The sequence below is a fragment of the Anolis sagrei genome, chromosome 4 (genome assembly GCF_037176765.1).
Source record: "Anolis sagrei isolate rAnoSag1 chromosome 4, rAnoSag1.mat, whole genome shotgun sequence".
NCBI lineage: Eukaryota > Metazoa > Chordata > Lepidosauria > Squamata > Dactyloidae > Anolis > Anolis sagrei.
The window spans coordinates 126,984,720-127,008,075 of record NC_090024.1 but is presented as its reverse complement, the minus strand read 5'-3'; the positions used below and the strand labels follow the sequence as shown (position 1 = coordinate 127,008,075).

Sequence of the window (23,356 nt, the reverse complement as noted above, 5' to 3'; positions counted from 1 at the left end):
ACACTCTCTGCTTCATTCGGGGAAAAAGCTGCACTCGCAGAGCTCAGGTGGTGTTGTATTTCAGTGTTAATGTTGACTTTTGTGGAGAGGTGGCTGCCAAGGTTGCGGAAATGGTCAACATTTTCTAATGTTACACCATTAATCTGTATTTCTGGCATTGGAGATGGATTGGCTGGTAACTGCTGGAAGAGCACTTTGGTTTTCTCGATGTTTAATGACAGGCTGAGCTTCTCGTATGCTTCTGCGAAGGTGTTTAGAGTGGTGAGGCACCTGAACTCTTTGGCAGGGAAGGCTAAAGACCTTGTAAAACTACAACTTCTAGGATTCCATAGCACTAAACCATGGGAATTAAAGTGGAGTTGAACTGCATTATTTCTGCAGATGCACCCTTTGTTTGAAATGGATGGGGTGCAATTCCTATCAGCTGAAGACCTAGTCACGCTGCAACTCTCCTCAGGTCCAGATCTGACCAGCTATGACTCCTATTAGCCCCAGATCTGGCAGGGTGGAATTCCCATCTGTTCAGTGATGAATTACCATTTGCCCTAGATCTGGGTGAGTGGAAGTTGAGCATCTACTCCATACTGGTCAGTCGGGTCAACCTTTTTGTTGGGCTGTAAGTCCCATCATCCCCAGGCTGTGTAGTCAAAAGGTAAGGATACTGGGAGATATTGGAAGTAGGTTGAGCCATCTCAACCTACTTCCAGCACAGGGACTGTGGCACAGCTGGCTGGGAGTCAGCTGCGTTAAGATCACTACTGACCAAAATGTCATGAGTTGGAAGCCAGCCCAGGTCAGAGTGAGTGTCCAACCAATTTGTGTAGCTTGCTGTCGACCTTTGCAGGCTGAAAGACAGTTGCATCTGTCAAATAGGAAATTTAGGTACAGCGCACGCAGGGAGGCTTATTTAACTAAGATACAATGCCATAAAAATCTCAAGCAAGCCTGCAAAGAATGAGGAAGTACTTTATCAGTGTCACAAATAGACAGTGAAGCAACAGCTCCCCTGGGGGCCAGAATACCCTCATGAAAAAGTTAAATTGCCTCTGTGTCTGTCTATATATGTTGTGTGTCTATGGCATTGAATGTTTGCCATGTATATGTACATTGTAATCCGTCCTGCGTCCCCTGCGGGGTGAGAAGGGCGGAATAAAAATACTGTAAATAAATAAATAAATAATCTGATTGGTTAAGGGAGGCCCACCTTCTTCGGTTGTAGGAGAATGCAGGGGATCAGTGGTCCCTCCAACACCCAGGCAATCCAGATATACACATTAGTGTGTGTGCCTCTGTGTTGTAAACTTACTGTGGCTTTATTCCAAAGAAACAAAGATCTGGGTGAAACATTACACTACTGGATTTTAACACTTGGGTTGCAAGTGTTAATGGGGGCCACAACTGATGTCTGGCATCACTAGTGAAGGGGAAGCAGACACAGATCCTGCTGTTGTTGTTCAAACCTGTTGTAATACCAATATGAAAAATCAAAGACTCCACCTTGCAGTGCCAAGTTCTGTACCAGACACTTTCAGAAAGCTTGGTTCTGATATTTATTTATTTATTTATTTCCTATATTTATACCCCGCCCTTCTCCCCCCGAAAGGGGACTCAGGGCGGCCTAACAAAAGCATCATACGATGTTGCATCATAAAAACAACCACAATACAATCAAATTATTAAAAATTAAAACAATTAATTAAGACACATCCATTAAAATTGAAATCCAAAAACCAGTCTGGGTCAATTCATTGCCATAAGTTGTGTGATCTTCTTCCACTTGCTGCTTACTGATCAAACGCTTGGTCCCATAACAAGGTCTTGATTTTCCTTCTAAAAGACAAGATGGAGGTAGTCAATCTGATATCTCTAGGGAGGGCGTTCCATAGGCGGGGGGCCACTGCTGAAAAGGCCCTGTCTCTCGTCCCCATCAACCGTGTTTGCGATAGTGGTGGGATCGAGAGCAGGGCCTCTCCTGGAGATCTTAAATTTTGTGATGGTTCATAACAGGAGATACATTCGGACAAGTCTGGGCCAGAATCTCTCAAAAGAGCCAGTGCTGAATTAGTTTACAATTTCTTTCAGTGCAAAACTCCAAGGGAGGTCTCATCCTTCTTATCTAGAGATGAGAAAGTGATAGTTGCCCTTGAAATGCTGTCAGATTCCAACGTTCATCAGCATACCCAAAATAGATGCTACTGGTCTAACAATATCAAGAGGGTCAGAAATTCTAATCTGTCTTTGAAAAACAAGATACACATGATATAGTAATGGGAATGAGATGCTAGAATAGGAGGTATCACTTCAGACATGGATGGCTTGAGGACTATGCATGGGGGCATTAGCCCGCCCACATTTTGTGGGTAGGCCATCTGGTTCAATCACGAAGCCTCCACTGGCTTCAAATTATGAGCTAGTCAACACATGGTTTATTTCACAATTTCACTCCCATGCACTATCACAAGATTCTTCTACCACGTTCTGCTCTGGCCAGAAAGAGCATGAGTTGGTGTCAGGGGGAGGAACTTTGATGACTTTGTGCCAGTTGAACATCCCACTTCTAAGCACTATAGAAACTCCATAGTGCTTCTGCGGAGAAGTTCACAAGATCCCCGGAGACAATTTTCATTCTTTCCCCTGAATCTTTAATGAAAAGACACACCAGTTAATTGACAGAACAGAAAACAAAGCATTTTCTATCTACTCTATTGAGGGTTCTGTAATTAAAAAGGTTCTTTGGTCTACAAAGTAAAACCAGGAGGCCGGGATACACCAGCATCCATAATTCAAGAGGATACATTATTTACAAGATTTCTTTAAAATTTAAGGGTGGTTTGATGAGTATTGGTGAAAATAGCTCAAAAGCTACATTCTTGGCAGCGTAGGGGGGGAAAGAGGCATTTTCATTTTGCCTTTCTCAGGCATGTACAAAACCAGCGATCCTGCATGTACTAACATAATTCCAGAGGCTGAAAATATTGATTTTTAAAATAACTTTCTAGATTCCGGAATTGCAAAGGAGAGCTTCAGAGACAGTCATACAAACCTAGAAAGGACTAAAGCCCCCTCCACACAGCTGTATAAAATCCACATTGAAGTGAATTATATGGCAGTGTGGACTCAAGATAATCCAGTTCAAAGCACATGTTGCGAATTATTTACCTTGATATTCTGAGTTATATGGCTGTGTGAAAGGGCCCTAAGTGAATTGGAGCAGGAGGAGGAAGAAGTCCTGCACACATTTGTTTGGTTTTCTAAACTAGGTTGAGCAACACACAGCCCTCCAGTTGTTGTCCGGCTGCAATTTCCAGCATCCCCCACTATTGATTACAACAAGAGTCAAGGGAATCGCAGTCTAATAACATTTGGAGGGCATAATTGTACAGCCCTGATTTAAAGGCTTCTGTGCTTTTGCTTTTAACTTGCCTAAACAGGAATAGGTTGTGTGGAGCACAGCACAGTATCTTGGCAGCATGCATTGCTGCACAGCTGAAAGCCAGACTTCACTACCATTTTCTCTTCCTGTAATTTGGAGTCTTTTGAAAGTTTTGGGTTGTGGGGTAGATAATGGATACACCATGTGCATTCAGAAAAAGACCTACAAGCCACTCTAAACACCTTTGCAGAAGCATACGAGAAGACCAGGAAAACCAAAGTGCTCTTCCAGCAGTCACCGGCCAATCGCTCTCCAATGCCAGAAATACAGCTTAATGATGTAACATTACAAAATGTTGACCATTTCCGCTACCTTGACAGCCACCTCTCCACAAAAGTCAAAATTGACACTGAAATTCAACACCGCCTGAGCTCTGCGAGTGCAACTTTTTTCCGAATGAAGCAGAGAGTGTTTGAGGACCGGGACATCCATAGGGATACTAAGATGCTTGTTTATAAAACTATTGTCCTCCCAACCTTGCTATACGCCTGCGAGATGTGGACTGTCTACAGACGTCACATGTAACTCCTGGAACGATTCCATCAGCAATGCCTCTGAAAAATCCTGAAAATCTCTTGGGAAGTCAAGCAGACAAATGTCAGCGTGCTGGAAGAAGCAAAGACCTCCAGCATTGAAGCGATGGTCCTCTGCCATCAACTCTGCTGAACAGGCCATGTTCTCCGGCTGCCTGACCACCATCTCCCAAAGCAGTTGCTCTATTCTGAACTCAGAAGAACGGAAAATGAAATGTTGCTGGGCAGGAAAAGAGATTTAAAGACGGGCTCAAGGCCAACCTTAACAATTCCGGCATAGAAACTGAGAACTGGGAAGCCCTGGCCCTCGAGCACTCCAGTTGGAGGTCAGCTGTGACCAGAAGTGCTGTAGAATTTGAAGAGGCGTGAATGGAGGGCGAAAGAGAGAAACGTGCCAAGAGGAAGGCACGTCATGCCAACCCCAACCGACACCGCCTTCCACTTGGAAACCGATGCCCTCACTGTGGGAGAACATGCAGATCAAGAATAGGGCTCCACAGTCACCTACGGACCCACCACCAGGATACTACACTTGGAGGACCATCATTCTCGGACTACAAGGAATCGCCTAAGTAAGTAAGTAAGTAAGTAAGTAATGGATACATAATGGATACACAATCACGTATTGAGAAGATTTGGAGATATCATCAAGTGATTTTGCTCCCTCCATGTTTGAAAATTTTGTGGGATACAGTGGTTTGGAGAAACCCGGGGACAGTTGTTAGCATAGCAAGTTAAACCAGCTACAGAAAATCTTGCTGACCGGAAGGTTGACAGTTCAAGGGTGAGCTCCCATCATCAGCCCTAGTTTCTTCTTACCTAGCAGTTCAAAAACAGCAATGTGAGTAGATCAATAGGTACCACTTTGGCAGGGAAGAAAAAGATACCCCTGAAGAAGTCATGCTGGCAATTCGATCAGGAAGGTGTCCATGGGCAACAGGCTCCTCAGCATGGAAAACTGGAACAACAGCACCTCCTCATGGCCAAGTCGAGCACAGCCTCCAGATCCAGAAATGAAAAAGAGGGAAGTCTTGCCTCTGTCTGTGTACTGTCTGTTTTTATTAATTGTACAACGGCATTGAAGTTTGCCATGTATGTGTTCTGTAATCTACCCTGAATCCCCTCAGGGAGACAGAGCAGAATATAAACAACGATGATGATGATGGTTACTATTAGCTGCAGAAAGGGGATTTGGGCATATGTGTCCTCCTAGGGCAATTTCACAACCTCTGGTTTACAGTAATGAAACAAAGGCCTCATCTACACTGCCATATAAAATCCAGATTATCTGCTTTGAACTTGATTATATGGCAGTGTAGACTCATGTAATCCAGTTCAAAGGAAATAAACTGGGTTATATACTGTGCTAATCTGGATTATATAGCAGTATAGATCCAGTACATAGGTGACCCAAAAACGGCTCTAAACTTTCATGCTAGCAGAAAATAGAAAGGGTTTTACAACCAGAAATACATTAAGTCTGATAATTGAAACAAAATATGTAGATAATGACATGTTAATGCATGCATTTTTGTAATGTATTTCTGACAAGATGTAAATATTTTGCAGTGTTTGAAGGAGGGGCCATTTACACATTTACATAATTTCTTTCTCAGCCACATAAATATAACAAAGAACTTGACACCAAGGCCATAAAACTGTGTTGTGTATAACACACCCACCCACACCCAGAGGTGTATGAGGTAGATTTAGTGTTCCAACTGGAATTACAAGTACCCTATTGCAACATCACATCATCAGAGCAAGACCCGCATAACTAAGCCAGTGGCAGTAGAGACCTCAAAGATGCAACTCAAGAGTTTTGGAACAGCTCTTCTACTGAAGCTGTCTCCATGCCAACTTCTCTCCAAAGGCAGTCTGCTCTGCAGTGAAGACAAAAGGGGTGATCCAATGGCCATGTGGCCTTGACTGGACCTTCACACTTTGTCATTGAGCTTCTTGACACCACATCATCAGGGCAAGACCTGCATGACTAAGCCAGCGCTCCTCGGCACATCACCAAGACAAGATCTCGGCACCACTAGTTTAACTAGCCAACCTCCACTAAGCTCTACTAAGATAAGTTCAGAGCTGACTCTAGTCAGTGCCATATCTACCAGCCACTACAATAGGCAAGTAAATGGCTAGTGATAGTGACAGTGATGGGCCAGGAGTGGTGGGCCCAGCAGTTGTCTCATTATATAGTTGCAACGGACCCCATTCTACATTATGTACATGCCTTATGAATTCATTTCCAGATACAATTTAAGGTGCTAGTTGACCTTCATCACACTACATGGTTTAGTACTAGGTTATTTGAAGGACTACGGAGAAACATATGAACCTGCTTAGACCTTTAGTCACTTTTTATTAGTTATCAGGAGATGATGATGACATAACCTCACAACTGACTCATAAGCTGCCATCTTTGTCAATGGCAACTTGTAGAATAAAGTAATAAAAGAGACTGTGGACTATACAGCATCTCTGCAAGATCGCCAAGAGCTGGGAGGTGTTATGAGACAAATCAAACAAGTACATAATATCATCAGTGTTGAATTATCATAGAAACTATAGCAGAGTCAGAAATTCAAGTGCTCTATCTGAATAGTTTATGTCCTCCTGTGATCGAAAATTCATTTAACTTTCATGGTGTTGGACCTCTTCCTCTTCAACAGGATGTAGCAGCAATGAAATTCAGTGGCAGGTTTCATTGAAAAATAGGGTTAAGTAATTGAGATGACAACCTTCCCTGTAGATTTACGTTGGGTCACGTGGGCAAAAGCTTCATTTATCTACAAAAAATAAGGAAAGAGGTTTGCAAAGTTACAGCAATGCATATACTATTGCCTTTGTTACACCTAACACTGTGACTTTTTGTGCCATCTATATAAATAAAAATGTAATGTTCATTTGTGGGATTAACATAACTCAAAAACCACTGGATGAATTGACATGAAATTTGGAAACTATACCCCTAACAAACCAACGAGTGACCATCATTCATAAGTTCCCCCCACCCCTCACCCCACCCTGCAAAAACAGCAGAAAGGACTTAAAAATCCAAAAAAGCTAAATGACGATACAAAATAAAAGGAAGAGGGAGGGAAGGAGGGGGAGAAAGAAAGAAAGAAAGAAAGAAAGAAAGAAAGAAAGAGGGAGGGAGGGAGGAAAGAGAAAGAAGCATGGAAGCAAAGAGCGAAGGAAGGAAGGAAGGAAGGAAGGAAGGAAGGAAGGAAGGAAGGAAGGAAGGAAGGAGATAGAGAAGGAAGAAAGGAGAGAAAGGAAAAGGAAAAGGGGAAAGGAAGGAAAGAGGTAGAGAAGAAAGAAAGGAGAGAAGGAAAGTAAAAAAGGGAAGGAAAGGGGGAGTGAAGGATGGAGGGAAAGAAGGAGAGAAAGAGGGAGGGAAGAGAGAAGGAAGGATGGAATCAAAAAGCGAAGGAAAGAAGGAAAGAAATAGAGAGTGAAGGAAAAGGGAAAAGAGAGAAGGAAGGATGGAAGCAAAAAGCCAAGGAAGGAAAGAGATAGAGAAGGAAGAAAAGAGAGAAAGAGAGAGGGAAGGAAAGTGAGAAGGAAGGATTGAAGCAAAAAGCGAAGGAAGGAAGAAAAGAGGTAGAGGAGGAAAGGAGAGAAAGAAAAAGAAGGGGAAGGAAGGAAAGAGGTAGAGAAGGAGATGAGGAAAGGAGGAAAGGGAAGGAAGGAAGGAAGAGCAAAGGAAGGAGGGAAAGAAGGAGGGAAAGTTCGCTACAGCAATGCGTGGTGGGCACAGCTAGTTGTTCATGTAAAAAAGTTTATAAGAAGCAACCCTCAGGTTACAAACAAGATAGGTTCTGTGGGTTGTAAGTCAGAACGGGTACATTTTTAAGAGTAACTCCAGCCAGAGAGAGCCCTGTGGTGTTTGATTTGCTATTTGTGCGTCTGTTCAGAAGATTTCACCTCACTTTCTGTCCCTGTGATAGTTTGTCTCCTTGTGGTAACAAGGATTGGTGATATAGAAGATGGAGACACCTTTTTCCCATGATAGCTCACTTCCAGGAGTGTATTTCCCTTCCTAGTGGTAGATATCTCTCGCTTCCTGTTGTCTTACCCCCGTTCCTAACTATGAGTCATTTGTAAGTCAGATGCTTATAACTCGGTAACTACTGTACCCTGATAAGACGGGCCTAAGACTTCTTCAAATATGGCATCAAGTAAGTAGAGTAAGTACACCAAGTAGCAACAGTAAGAACTGACCATGGAACAACGGACTGGTTCAAGATTGGGAAAGGCGTACGGCAGGGTTGTATACTTTCACCCAACCTATTAAACTTGTATGCAGAACACATCATGCAATGTGCGGGGCTTGACGAATGCAAGGCTGGGGTAAACATTGCTGGAAAAAACATTAACTACCTTAGATATGCAGATGATACCACTTTGATGACCAAAAGTGAGGAGAAGCTGAGAAGCCTTCTAATCAAGGTGAAAGAAGAAAGCGCAAAAGCTGGGTTGCAGTTAAACATAAAAAACCCAAGATTATGGCAACCAGACTGATTGATAACTGGCAAATAGAGGGAGAAAATGTGGAGGCCGTGACAGACTTTGTATTTCTAGGTGCAAAGATTACTGCAGACACAGACTGCAGCCAGGAAATCAGGAGACGCTTACTTCTTGGGAGAAGAGCATTGACCAATCTCAATAAAATAGTGAAGAGTAGAGACATCACACTGGCAACAAAGATCCACATAGTCAAAGCAATGGTATTCCCCGTAGTCACCTACGGATGTGAGAGCTGGGTCATAGGGAAGGCTGAGCGAAGGTAGATAGATGCTTTTGAACTGTGGTGTTGGAGGAAAATTCTGAGAGTGCCTTGAACCGCAAGAAGATCCAAATAGTCCATACTTCAGGAAATAAAGCCCAAATGCTCATTGGAGGGAAGGACAGTAGAGGCAAAGATGAAGTACTTTGGCCACATCATGAGAAGAAAGGAATGCTTAGAGAAGACAATCATGCTGGGGGAAATGGAAGGAAAAAGGAAGAGGGGCCGACCAAGGGCAAGATGGATGGATGGATGGTATCCTTGAAGCGACTGGCTTGACCTTGAAGGAGCTACAGGTGACCATGGCTAACAGGGAGCTCTGGCGTGGGCTGGTCCATGAAGTCACGAAGAATCAGAAGCGACTGAACGAAGAAACAACAAGTAGAGTTGTGCAATGACAGAATCAAGTCCAATCAAAACAGCCTTTACAGTGCCTGCACTAATTTGAACAGAATCCAGTTGATGTTTGTTTTTTGATGCAGGAAAGGATTCCAGCAATTAAGGACAATGACTAAGAAGGACACTGAGACATTTACCCAAATGAAATGTGGTAGAAATGTTTGTACTTGTTTAATGAGATAGTTACAGGAACTTGAGTGTTAATCAGAAACAATCAGTAGCAGATGGGTGAATTACAGACTCCGCTAACTGCTTCTGTTATTTTCAGTTGCAGACAGCACAGGAATCTCCTGGCAAAGAAACCTTCAGCAGTGAAGCCCAAGTTTAATGTTTATCTACCCTTCCTCCAAGGTGATGTCAAAGACTTTTGCAGTTTGTCCCCTTTCTTCAGCATAGCAACCCTATGAAGTCAGTTGAGAGACAAACGCCCTTTCCACACAGCTGAATAAAATCCCACATTATCTGCTTTGAACTGGGATATATGGCAGTTTTATATATTTCGTATCAAAATAATTGCATAAATTAGTATAAAACTGATAAAAAAGAAGGTGTGCAAACGGCTAAATATCTTTTGACCAAAAACAGGCAACAGCAACGGCATTGTCTGTAGCCTCCAACAATTCCTCCTCTGTACATGAGGCAGGGCACAATGGACAAGCATACAGATGCAGAGTTGTCTGTTCTGTTCCATAGTCAAATAAGGTATGGGATTCTTTTAGGTAGTGCCATTTTGCCTACGGGACATCCGTAGGGATACCAAGGTGCTTGTCTATAAACTATTGTCCTCACAACCCTGCTATATGCCTGCAAAACGTGGACTGTCTACAGACGTCACATGCAACTCCTGGAACGATTCCATCAGCGCTGCATCTGGAAAATCCTGCAAATCTCTTGGGAAGACAAGCGGACAAACGTCAGCGTGCTGGAAGAAGCAAAGACCACCAGCATTGAAGCGATGGTCCTCCACCATCAACTCTGCTGGATCGGCCACGTTGTCCGGATGACCGACCACCGTGTCCCAAAGCAGTCGCTCTACTCCGAACTCAAGAATGGAAAACGGAATGTTGGTGGACAGGAAAAGAGGTTCAAAGATGGGCTCAAAGCCAACCTTAAAAACTGGCATAGACACTGAGAACTGGGAAGCCCTGGCCCTTGAGCACTCCAGCTGGAGGTCAGCTGTGACCAGCAGTGCTGCAGAATTTGAAGAGGCATGAATGGAGGGTGAAAGAGAGGAATGTGCCAGGAGGAAAGCCCATCAAGCCAACCCCAACCGAGACCGCCTTCAACCTGGAAACCAATGTCCTCACTGTGGGAGAAGATGCAGGTCAAGAATAGGGCTCCACAGCCACCTACGGATCCACAAGAATACTGATCATGGAAGACTATCCTACTCATCCAACGAGGGATCGCCTAAGTAAGTAAGCCATTTTGCCAGGTTGTCTTTTGATCTGCCCACTCTGCTTCTGACTCTATTCAGGGACTTCCAGGTTGCCCATTCTTGGTTTGCCCCTGGAGGAAGACCCTCGCAGGGGGCCATGGTAGTGAGGACTCAGATAACCCGGTTCAAAGCATATTATTATTATTATTATTACCCAAATTGTGTAAAAGCTACAGAACACCAACCAATATATTAAAAATAAAGTTGACCCTTTGTATCCATGGATTCAACGACCCTTTTGGGGCAACCGTAAGACTGGCGTGGCCTTGGAGGAAAATGAGTTTGATACTTCTGGCTTTGGGTCTATACCATGTAAACAAGTAATGAATTTAATTACTCCTCTGTGTCTAATTTTAGTATATCCCAGTCTAATATATTAGAAAGAATGCTAGTCTTGACATTCTTGACTTACTATGAATGTCATCATTATTATTTATGATTTATTATTATTCCACTACTGTTATTGTTACATTTATTTAAATCTTGCCACTATAACATTAAACGTAGCAGGCCCGGAAACTATCTGCTATTCAGAATGAACAGTTTAAAAAAATGCACCATATGTTCTTTCTGAATGTGTGAATTCACTTGAAGGCCTTTCCACTGCAGCTATTCCTTGAGAACACATTAAGTAAACAAGCTTCTATTAAAACAAATGTTCTCCCAAGCTTTGTGTATCCTTACCTCTTCCAGTCTGAGCACTGCTCCTATATGTGGTTGGATTCGTCCTTCCTGGCAGTGCAAAATCGCAGATGAGATTGTGGAGGAAAAGACCGGGAAATCCTGCTCACGATACCGGCCCCAGAACAGTCCCAGGGCAGATATATTCTTCAGAAGTAGCAGATTGGCTGGAATAGAAGGGATAGTTCCTCCGGCAAAACCAACCACTACAATCCTACCTTCCCAAGCCAGGCTGAAATATGACAATAAGAAGAGTGAGAATAATCAATACCAGGATCAAAATGCCAATGTACCAAGATTAATATTTTGATTACACTTTGAACATGGGCATAATTTATCCCTGAAGGGCAACTGCTCCAGTAAACAAATAACAAGTAGCTTGCTACATGGAAAGAGGCATATGTGATGTCAATAAGGAAAATAATAATAATAATAATAATAATAATAATAATAATAATAATCCTTTATTTGTACCCCGCTAACATCTCCCGAAGGACTCGGTGCGGCTTACAAGAGGCCAAGGCCCAACACAACAAAACAACAGCATCACAAATACAACAAAATAACTCATAAAACAGCAATAAACATTAAAACAATAGCAAATAACATTTGACAATAATACTATGACATATTTAAAAACTAAGGCCGGGCCAATGTAATGATTAAAAATTTAAAATGCTGGGCATGGCAGGTGAAATAGATAGGTTTTTGGAGATAGGTGCAATGTGCAGACAATCTTAAATCTCTAGTAAAGTGCATTTGGGACATGATGCTTGGAGTTTCCTATTCTGGGAAGGCACACTGGAACAAACACGTCTTCAAGCTCCTCCTAAAGACTGCCAATGTTGGGGCTTGTCTGATGTCCTTGGGGAGAGAGTTCCAGAGTCGGGGGGCCACCACGGAGAAGGCCCTATCCCTCGTCCCCACAAATCGCGCTTGCAACACAGGTGGGATCATGAGTAGGGCCTCTCCAGATGATCGGAGAGATCATGTGGGTTCATATACGGAGATACGGTCACGAAGGTAGGCGGGTCCCAAACCGTTTAGGGCTTTGTAGGTAAGCACCTGCACCTTGAATTGGGACTGGAAAATAAATGGCAGCCAATGGAGCTCCTTAAACAGGAGGGTTAACCTCTCTCTGTAAGGAGCACCAGTTAACAACCTGGCCGCTGCCCATTGAACCAGTTGGAATTTCCGGGCCGTTTTCAAGGGCAGCCCCACGTAGAGTGCATTACAGTAGTCCAATCTGGAGGTGACTAAGGCATGGACCACCCTGGCCAGATCCACTTTCCCGAGGTATGGTCGCAGTTGGGGACAGTTGGAGACAATGGGGACAATCTGCATCGGAAAGCTCCTGAACACCAGAACATACTGCTATAGAAGTTACTGCTAACTTGGTTGCAGTATGAGATTTTTTTTAAAGTAAATATAAGCAAAAAAAGGGGAGGGTGAACTTTTTGAATGGTGCTCTACATCATTCAATAGCATGTTGTATATGAAACCAGGATTCTTTGGTTCAAGAAAATCCCATCATGGCCTACTTTTTTAAAAAAAGGATCCTGGTCCCTTATATGGTATTTTTGTATCTGCAAAAACCTTATACAATTTTCAGATTTGGAATTTATGTTAAGTGACAAAAGAGATATAAACTCATAATAAATCGGATTGTGTGGTTTTAACAATGTGTTTTAATCCCTCTATGGTTTTAAATTTATTTTTAAATTATGTAATTTAAATTATGGAGGAAATTTCTGAGAGTGCCTTGGACCGCGAGAAGATCCAACTAGTCCATACTTCAAGAAATAAAGCCTGACTGCTCATTGGAAGGAAGAATAGTGGAAGCCAAGATGAAGTACTTTGGCCACATCATGAGAAGACAGGAAAGCTTAGAGATGACAATGATGCTGGGGAAAATGGAAGGAAAAAGGAAGAGGGGCCGACCAAGGGCAAGATGGATGGATGGATGGTATCCTTGAAGTGGCTGGATTGACCTTGAAGGAGCTGGGGGTGGCCACGGCTGACAGGGAGCTCTGACGTGGACTGGTCCATGAAGTCATGAAGAGTCGGAAACGACTGAATGAATGAACAACAACAAACAATTTAAATTATTTTTTAATTGGGCCGAGCTGGTAGCACAACTGGTTAAACAGCTGCAATAAATCACTGCCGACCGAAAGGTGGCAAGTTCGAAGCTGTCGACCTAAGCAGTTCGAAAATAGCTGTGAGTAGAGGAATTAGGGACCGCTTAAAGCGGGGAGACTAATTTTAAAAAATGTTGGAGAGCAAGGAGGAAATACTGTGATCAAAAAGGCTCGGCGTCATAGTGGACGAAGCGACAGCTCCCCCTGTGGCCGAATCGAGCAACCTCCAGCATCCAAAAATGGAAGAACTGCTGAATGGCTTCTGTCTATCTGTATGTTTTGTATGTCAAAAACGGCATTGAATGTTTGCTACGTATATGTACATTGTGATCCGCCCTGAGTCCCCTTTGGGGTGAGAAGGGCGGAATATAAATACTGTAAATAAATAAAATAAATAAATATGTTTATTTTATATTGGTGGCTGATAAGGCATCAAATTGTTGCCTTTTGTAAGGCCGGTCTGAGTCCCCTTCAGGGTTAGAAGGGTGGGATATAAATACTGTAAATAAATAATAAATGAATACCATGGCGCATGTATGGATTTTAACGGTACTGAAGGACTCTGAGCAACTCTTTGCATGAAACACTGTAAAAAAAATCAATCAGATCCATAGATGTTTGCTCAACCAGCAGCTGAGCTAAAATAAACAACAGGAGGGCCTAAATGCTATATCAATTTTAATCTTTTTGATCTTTTTTCTTCAAATCTATCCACAAAGACATATTCTGGGAAACCAAAAACTGTTGTACATTGCTCTGAAAATGCTAATTAAATGTGGTATTTAAATGATCCTGCAAATTTTTGTTCTTGTAGATTAACAAAGTGCTCTGTTTGCAACAAACTCAGGGAGTTGCTCTTAGCTTTTTGTAAAATAGAAATAAAAATCTTATGCAATGAAGATGATAACAAAAGAATACAGAACAGTTGTTGCAAATAGAGTAGTTGGTCAGCCCTATAGATATGTCTTTTCCTAACCCTGATGTGCTGGATTTTCCCTTTTCTTTTCCTGCATCTTTTCATAATATTTCTAAGTAATACTTTCTAAGTAATAATAATATGCCTCTGTCTCAAACAAGCTTGGCGGGACGAGGGACAGGGCCTTCTCGGTGGTGCCCCCCCTGTGGAACTCACTCCCCAGGGATATTAGGTCATCTTCATCCCTCCTCACCTTTAGAAAAAAAGTTAAAAACATGGATGTGGGACTAGGCCTTCGGGTAATTAAGCGGACAATGACAATAACAATGTTGACAACGGCTTGGAAATGGATTATGGATAAGTTTGATGGAGCATCCAACCAGTTTTCGGCTAATAATGGCCACCTGAGTGGTAATTCTTAGTTGTATTGCTTTAATATTTTTAACTATTTATAATTATTGTCTGTTTGTTGTTATTATATATATATACTGCGGCATCAAATTGCTGCCGATTAGATGCCGCCCTGAGTCCTCCCCAGGGGGCTGAGAAGGGCGGGGTACAAAGATTCGAAATAAATAAATAAATAATATTATGGTCTCAGTTATATGTGAATTTGAACTTTAAGGTGGGAGCTTCAAAATGTGTACATTAAAGATAGCTTGCACACTCTTTTTAACTTTAGCACTTGCAAATTAACTTGTTAGCGACACGCTCAGCCCTAAATGATTTGGGACCCGCCTACCTTCGTGACCATATCTCTCTCCATGTACCAACCCGGGTCCTTCGTTCTTCAAGGGAGGCCCTCCTTTCACCCCTACCAATCTCACAAGTTCGTCTTGTGGGCACAAGGGAGAGAGCCTTCTCCTCCGTGGCCCCCTGACTCTGGAACTCATTACCTGGAGAGATCAGGAAAGCACCCTCACTAGAAATGTTAAAAAAGAACCTTAAAACCTGGCTCCTCCGCTGCACCTTTGGCGAGTAGATGTACTGTATAACATGATACTATTGCTCCCCTCAATGCTTCTGCCACTGGGTTACACGTCCTCCAAATGGGAAGTTTAATTTCACAACTCTGTTTGTTTTCATAGGCTCCCTGCAAATAACTTGCTCCTATTTTTATCTCATTAGAATCTTTTAATTGTTTTATTTTGTACATGTGGCCCGCCCACTGTTATCGTGACTGTGTTTATTGGAATGTTTTTTTTTCTATGTAATTTTGATGATGTTGTTTGTTGTTTATGTTTTTATTCTGCTGTAATATGTTGTCCGGGCTTGGCCCCATGTAAGCCACTCCGAGTTCCTACTGGGGAGATGGTGGCGGGGTATAAATAAAGTTATTATTGTCGAAGGTTTTCATGGCTGGAATCACTGGGTTGTTGTAGGTTTTTCCGGGCTATATGGCCATGTTCTAGAGGCATTTTCTCCTGACGTTTCGCCTGCATCTATGGCAAGCATCCTCAGAGGTAGTGAGGATGCTTGCCAGAGATGCAGGCGAAACGTTAGGAAAAAATGCCTCTAGAACATGGCCATATAGCCCGGAAAAACCTACAACAACCCAAAGTTTTTATTTATTTATTTATTTATTTATTTGGGGTCAGGCATGTAGCCGGGGGGGGGGGCTTGGGGGGCTTCAGCCCCCCCCCCCCGAAATTCTCATGGTGGTTCGCGAAAAGGCCTTACTGGTGGATTATTTAAACTGTTATGTTTATTCATATCATGATCTGATAACCATACTCAATATATCCCATATGCATGGGGGTATTGGGGTAATGATACAAAAGGTTTGCTAGGCTAGACCCTCCTTCACTCAGACTCAGCCCCCCCCCCGAAACTCAGTCTCCCCCGACCCCCCCCCCCCGAAAAAAATTCAGCCCCCCCTCCCCGAAACGAAATCCTGGCTACGGGCCTGTTTGGGGTGCTTCTACCCTGCCCTTCTCAACCCCCTAGGGGGGACTCAGGGCGGCTTACAAAAGGCACAATTCGATGCCTAACAATTACAACATACAATGCAATATACAATACACAAATTTACCACATAATATCACAGTTATAACTGATTAAAACAATCAGACAATATACTAGCAGCAATAAAAACATCTTGTGGTCAGTGTTCACCAAATCCAAGTCCGTAAACCATTTAGCATTGCCATTATCCTTTCCTACTCTGGTCATTATTGGTTGTCTTTGTCCCTCTGCCAGCTTACCCGAAGGCCTGGTCCCACATCCAGGTTTTTAGCTTCTTCCTGAAGGAGAGGAGGGATGTTGATGTCCTAATTTCCCCGGGGAGTGCATTCCACAGGCGAGGGGCCACCACCGAGAAGGCCCTGTCCCTCGTCCCCACCAGTCTCGCTTGCGATAAAGGTGGGGCCGAGAGCAGGGCCCCCTCAGCAGATCTCAAATTCCGAGGTGGGACGTAGAAGGAGATACGTTCGGACAGGTACGCTGATTATTAAGTTCTTACATGCAACACAGATTCCTAAAGGCCCAAGGATGTTCATTTATTACAGTCGTCTGAAGCCCTAAAGGGTAAAAAATATTTTCTAGCCAAAGATGATCTAACCAATAGCCCACCTGTGCAATGCCTCCTTAAAGATGTCCCCACCAACGGTGTCAATAACCACATCTACTCCTTTATTCACTGTTAGCTTCTTCACTTCTTCTCTCAGGTTGGTCCCACTATAATTCACACTACGAAAAGCCCCTTTCTGGAGAGCCAAGTTGCATTTTCCATCACTTCCTGCTGCTGCGATCACCTGCAACCACAAGGAAAATAATATCCATGCTGTGCACTCTTCCATGTAGACAAATGGGAGAGAGAAGCAGGCAATATTCTATTACTCTTTCTCCTGTTGAATTCTTTTTTTCTCCAAAGGCTTGCAGCAACCCCTAGAGCCCTATGAAATGAAGGAAACTGCAGGAGGAACTGGTAAAAACAGCCTTCTTCCTTCTGCCAGTGGGAGCTTCTGTGTCCCCTTTATGAACAGAGAGAAAGCTCCCATTAACAAAAAGGCAAGCATACGTCAATAAAAGGGCAGCTCTGGGAAATGAAACGCTGTTTGGTTCTTCTTTGCCTATTGATTGCCAATTGATCCTTTACTTGATACTGCTATCAGGGTCATTTTCTTTGACCAGAAGGATTGTATTTTCTTACAAGATCTCTGCTATTCCTAATGAGCCCCTGTGGTTCATCCCTGTTTGATACTTGTGGAGGAGGACACACCTTTGCCTTAAGAATATGAGTAGCCACATCCACGACTGCAAGTCCCGTGGCACCAGCTGCTGCAGTCACCAAAACAGTCTCCCTGCAGATATGAGAATAAGCATCATGAAATTTGAGAACAGAAAGAGCCTACCTGCATTACCGCATTTCCGTTTACAAGCCTACACGTTCTCTTCGATCATCTGGAGAGGCCCTTCTCTTGCCCCCACCCCCATCACAAGTGTTACTTGTGGGGGCGAAGGAGAGGGCCTTCTCTGTGGTGGTCCCTTGGCTCTGAAACTCGCTTCCCAGAGATATTAGGCAACCCCCCACCCTGGCAATCTTTAGAAAACCTGGCTGTTCCAGTGTGCCTTCAATGAATAAATGAATTCCCTGATTTGACCAAGTCCTGTAAATGCCCTCGCAAGCACTTTATCTCCCCTAGTAGTGCAATCTAATCTCACTTATCCCCCGGATGCCCTGTCTAGACACACTAAACTACTGTCTCATCTAGTGTTTTTAAATTTTTAATCCTTCGGAATTGGCCCCGCTCACTGAGATTTATCCCTTCATCTTAAATGCTGTGATTTTATATTGTTGATGTATTGTTTATAATGTACTGTTTTGTATTTTATTTTTATTTTTTACTAGCGGTCCCCTACCATGAGTTGCTGTGGCCCAGTCTGTGTATCTGTGTTTTGTGTGTGTGTATATTTGTGTATATATGTGTGTTTGCATTTATATGTGTGTGTGTGTGTGTGTATGTGTGTATTTGTGTGTTTATATGTGTACATGCATATTGTGTATATGAGTGTGTTTGTCTATATGCATATTTGTGTGTATATATGTGTATATGTATGTATGTGTGCATGTGTATATGTATAAGTATATATATGTATATTTGTGTATGCATGTGTATATATGTGTATATTTGTGTGTGTTTGTGCATATATATATATACGAATGTGTGCATGTGTATATGTATATGAGTGTATGTGTATATGTATATATGGTGTATTTTTTGGGTTTTTAAGTCTGCTCCGCTGGGGTTTTGTGTGTGTGTTTCTCAGGGGTGATGGACACTCGTTGAATTGTTAAGTGTATTGTGTCCAAATTTTGTGTCAATTCCTCCAGTGGTTTTTGAGTTACCTTAATCCCACAAGCGAACATTACATTTTTATTTATATAGACTAGCTGTACCCGCCACGCATTGCTGTGGCCAACCTTCCCTCTTTCCCTCCTTCCTTCATTCCCTCTGTCCTTCCTTTCTTCCCATCGTTCCTTTTTTTCTCCCTTCCTTCTCTATCTCTTTCCTTCCTTCCCCCTTTTTCTTTCTCTTCTGCTCTCTTCCTTCTCTCTTTTCTTCCCTCCCTTTCTCTACATCTTGTCCCCTTCCTTCGCTCCCTTTCCTTCCTTCTTTCCCTTTTTTCTTTCCTTCTCTCCTTCCTTCCTTCTCTAATTTTCCTTCCCTCTTTCTCTCCTTTCTTCCTTTTCTACCTCTTTCCTTCCTTCCCTCTTTGCTTCCCTGCTTCCTTCTCCCTTTCCCTCTTTCTTTTCCTCCCTCTTTCTTTCTTTCTTTTCTTTCTTTCTTTCTCCCCTTCCCTCCCTCTTTCTTCCCTTTTTCTGTATTGTCATTTAGCTTTTCGTCATTTACCTTTTTGGGGCTTTTAAAGTCCCTTCTGCTGTGTTTTTCAGTGTTTTTATGAGTGAAGGACATACATTGGGTTGTTAGGTGTCTTGTGTCCAAATTTGGTGTCACTTCCCCCAGTGGTTTTTGAGTTCTGTTAATCCCACAAATGAACATTACATTTTTATTTATATAGATTTTATATTATTGCTGTGTTCCATTGTATATTGATGTATTGTGTTGTGGGCTTGGCCTTGTGAAAGCTGCCCCAAGTCCCCTTGGGGAGATGGTGGTGGGGTATAAATAAAGTATTATTATTATTATTATTATTATTCTGATACTGAAGTGTATGCAAGGGTCCTTCCACATAGTCATATAATCCAGAATATAAAGGAAGAAAATCTCGCTATATCTGCTTTGAACTGGGTTATCTGAGTCCACACTGCCATATATTCCAGTTCAAATCAGCTGTGTGGAAGGGGCCCAAGATGTACTCCATATACTACATAATTGTTTAACTTACAAGTCTAGGTATTTGTCATTTAAACCTGTATTTCCTGCATTGTTTTCGTTTCACCTGAATTTATTAGTGGTTTCCTCAAACATGTGTTCTTTTGACAAGCAATATCTTTACTAAGCGACTCTGTTGAAAAGCAGCATACAAATTAACTTGTTAGCGACATGCTGAGCAAGTGAGAAGCAACTAGGTAGAAGCCAAGCATGGAGATGAAGACATCTCAAGACACAAGCAGCTGAGAGAGTGGGAAGGAAGAAGAGAGGTACTAGTTCTCTTTTTCCATCTATTTTTTTCCTCTTCTGATATTCTGTCTCCAAAGCAGGTCTCTGTACTACTGATGTAGGGCCTCCCCGTTTTTCCCCATCCCAACACACTGGCAGACAGGGGAGGACAGGGAAGCATGTGCTGAGATCATGATATGAAGTTAAGGTGTGATAGACACAGAAATACCATATTGACTTGAATCTAATGCTCGCTTTTTTTTTTTTTTTGGCTAAATGTCCTTACCAAACTTGAGGTACACATCAGATGTATTTATTTATTTAACATTTATATTCCGCCCTTCTCACCCCAAAGGGGACTCAGGGCAGAGCATCGCATATATACGGCAAACATTCAATGCCAGGACAAGAATTCATTATATGCAAACATTATTTGTTTATTTATTTATTTGCCATACTTATATACCACCTCTCTCAGCCCGAAGGTGACTCAAAGTGTTTGTCAACAGTAGACAAACACTTGCCTACTGCTGATTATAAGAGAGATGTTCTAAGCGGATGTCACAGAAACTATCTCAAAACATATATGTAACTGACTGATAAGTTGTGTACCTGTGTATTCTGAACACATGAAGATTGTGAGTAAACTAAATATGTTATTTTTACCAAAGTCTACCTTATTTTGTGTCTTGAGTGCATAATATAAAATACGTTTTCCTAGTTCATTTCCTAGTCCATTTTCCTAGTTCCAACAGACCTCACTACCTCTGAGGATGCTTGCTATAGATGCAGGCGAAACGTCAGGAGAGAATGCCTCTAGAACATGGCCATATAGCCCAAAAAAACCTACAACAACCCATAAAACAAGTTGTTTTATGGGAGAGTAGATATTTTTTGGGGCACTGAAAACTGTTCTGAAAACTGCCATATTATGCAGTGGCATATTCTCTGTTTCCTAAGAGGTCAGAGACAACAGGTTGTTCAGTCTAACAACTGAAGCCAATTGCCTTGCATAATTACATTTGGTTGTATAACACTTGAAAAAATTCTACTCAAACTGGTTTTTTACTCTTCTCTAAAAGGTTATAATCTCTAAAAAGTCATGCTTTTCTATAAAGTTATGAATGCCATTTTCTAAAAGTAACTCTTCATAGACCAGTTTGACTTCCTCAGATGCCTGAAGTGAAGTGACCAAGAAATTGACTCACCCTGGCTTTGTCTGTGCTCTGTGTTCAAGGGCTAAGATGGCTGTCCCATAAGAAACGGGCAGTGCTGCAGCATCTTCATAGGAAACTTGCTTTGGGATGGTCCAGAGCAACTTCACAAAAGAAACCAAAATGATATAGTCATTCCAAGAGAAATAGATATTTGTAACATCTTTGTCATTCCTTTGTTTAAAATTTAAAAAATGAAAAAGTGCATTTCACTCCGAGGAGGGACTATTTTTGAATTTAGTTAAAAACTGCGAAGTCATAATATCAGATTTGCAACCATTTTGAGCAGCAAGGAGCTCTAAGGAATTACAAACCATAACCTTGTGTACTTTTTATAAGTTCACAGGATAAAATTATGGCAGAGTTCACAAACAAACATTACTGAGTGACAAAAATATGTATCCAAAGGCATTTTCATGCAGACAAACCTAACAACTGAAACAAATTGCAGTATGTAACAAAATTAGGAAAAAAATTGTTCCTGGTTTGAAAGTGTTATTACCTGTTTAATTGCCTAGTACTTACTTTGAAAGTAGTTATACTCCAGAAACTTGACCTTTGTGACTACCACAGAATATTAATATTAATAATAATAATAATAATAATAATAATACTTTATTTATACCCCGCCACCATCTCCCCGAGGGGACTCGGAGCGGCTTACATGAGGCCAAGCCCGACAACACATCAATAAAACAAAAAGCAATAAGCAAATAAAGCAATACAATTAATATAAATCACATATAAACAATAACACGGAAGAATTTAAAAACCTATGGCCGGGCCAAATGTAATAGTTTAAAATTTTAAAAATAAACGCTGGGCATGAACAAAGGTAAGATGTATCTGGTAAGAGGGTTTTAAAAGAAATAAAGGGAGAGCAACCCAATGAGTAGTTAAAGTGCTTCTGAGCACATTTTGCTGGGAATTATTTCCTTATTCAGGGAAGGCACACTGGAACAGCCACGTTTTCAGGCTCCTCCTAAAGACTGCCAATGTGGGGGCTTGTCTGATATCCTTGGGAAGTGAGTTCCAGAGTCAAAGAGCCACCACAGAGAAGGCCCTCTCCTTCGTCCCCACCAATCGCGCCTGCGAAGGGGGCGGGAGCGAGAGCAGGGCGTCTCCAGATGATCGAAGAGATCGTGTGGGTTCGTACGCAGAAATGCAGTCACGCATTTATCAAGGAAGATAATCCACAATATCTGCTTTGAACTAGGTTATCTGAGTCCACACTGCCACATAATCCAGTTCAATGTGGATGTTATACAGTTGTATGAAAGGAGCCTGAGTCTACACTGCCATATAAGCCAGTTCAAAGCAGATAATGTGGATTATATATGACAGTGTATTATTTATTTAAAACATTTATATTCCGCCCTTCTCACTCCGCAGGGGACTCAGGGCGGAGCACATCATACAAACATTCAATGCTGGGACATAGAACCATAAATACCGTATATACTGGCCTATAAGACTACTTTTTAACCCAAGAAAATCTTCTCAAAAGTCAGGGGCCGTCTTATACGCAGGAGTAGTCTTATGCATGGGAGTAGTCTTATACACGGGATTCGTCTTATACGTGGGGGTAGTCTTATACAATGGGAGTTGTGTTATAGAGCGGGTGCTGAAACTTCCAATCTGGATCGGAGAATCTGTGGTTGCTGCATATTGTGGAGGGAGCTCAAAATGGCAGTGGCTGTGTCCCCGCCATATGCAGCAACTATATGAAAGCATTAAGGATGACGCCGTACAAGTACAGTAGAAGAAAATCCATTCATCAGGATTCGTGGACTTAATGCGGTCCTGATGGTGAGGTGAAGGGGCGCCTCACCGGGAAGGTGTAAGTGAAGGGCGGAGCAAGCTGCAGGCGTCCAGGGCGCCCGGGGTATGGAAAAAAGAGATAGAGTGGCTCTGGGCCCAGTAAAATACACCTCTTTTACCTGTCTGACCCGCCCTTGTATCCTATTACTGTACCTCCTCCTCTGCCTCTCAGATCTCCCTCCTGAAGACTGCAGTGAAGTGGTGCAGGTGTGCATGTGTGAGATCTGAGAGGCAGAAAATAAGTACAGTAATAGGAAAATTACCATATTGAAATCAAATCTGATGCTTATAAAAATTTTATTTGGTGTGTGTTTGAAGAGGGGTAGTCTTATACGGCGAATATATCCCAAACTCTATATTTTAGCTGGAAAAGTTGGGGGTCGTCTTATACGCCCAGTCGTCTTATATGCCGGAATAT

At 42.3% G+C, this 23,356-nt stretch overlaps 1 protein-coding gene across 2 annotated transcripts in view; it reads right to left on the bottom strand.

Moving 5' to 3' along the window:
* Positions 1-6,107: 6,107 nt before the first annotated feature.
* The window catches only part of LOC132772754 (quinone oxidoreductase-like protein 2), a 38,308-nt gene continuing 21,059 nt past the window's right edge, over positions 6,108-23,356 (bottom strand). The window contains exons 5-9 of one of the 2 annotated variants that reach the window (XM_067467650.1): positions 21,112-21,221; positions 17,560-17,641; positions 16,911-17,092; positions 11,286-11,514; positions 6,108-6,761 (exon numbers count right to left, since the gene is read on the bottom strand). In XM_067467650.1, coding sequence (XP_067323751.1) covers positions 6,693-6,761; positions 11,286-11,514; positions 16,911-17,092; positions 17,560-17,641; positions 21,112-21,221 — 672 coding nt within the window. In that variant the 3' untranslated portion in view covers positions 6,108-6,692. The remainder of the gene's footprint in view (positions 6,762-11,285; positions 11,515-16,910; positions 17,093-17,559; positions 17,642-21,111; positions 21,222-23,356) is intronic. The other variant, XM_060771616.2, reaches the window with a different exon arrangement.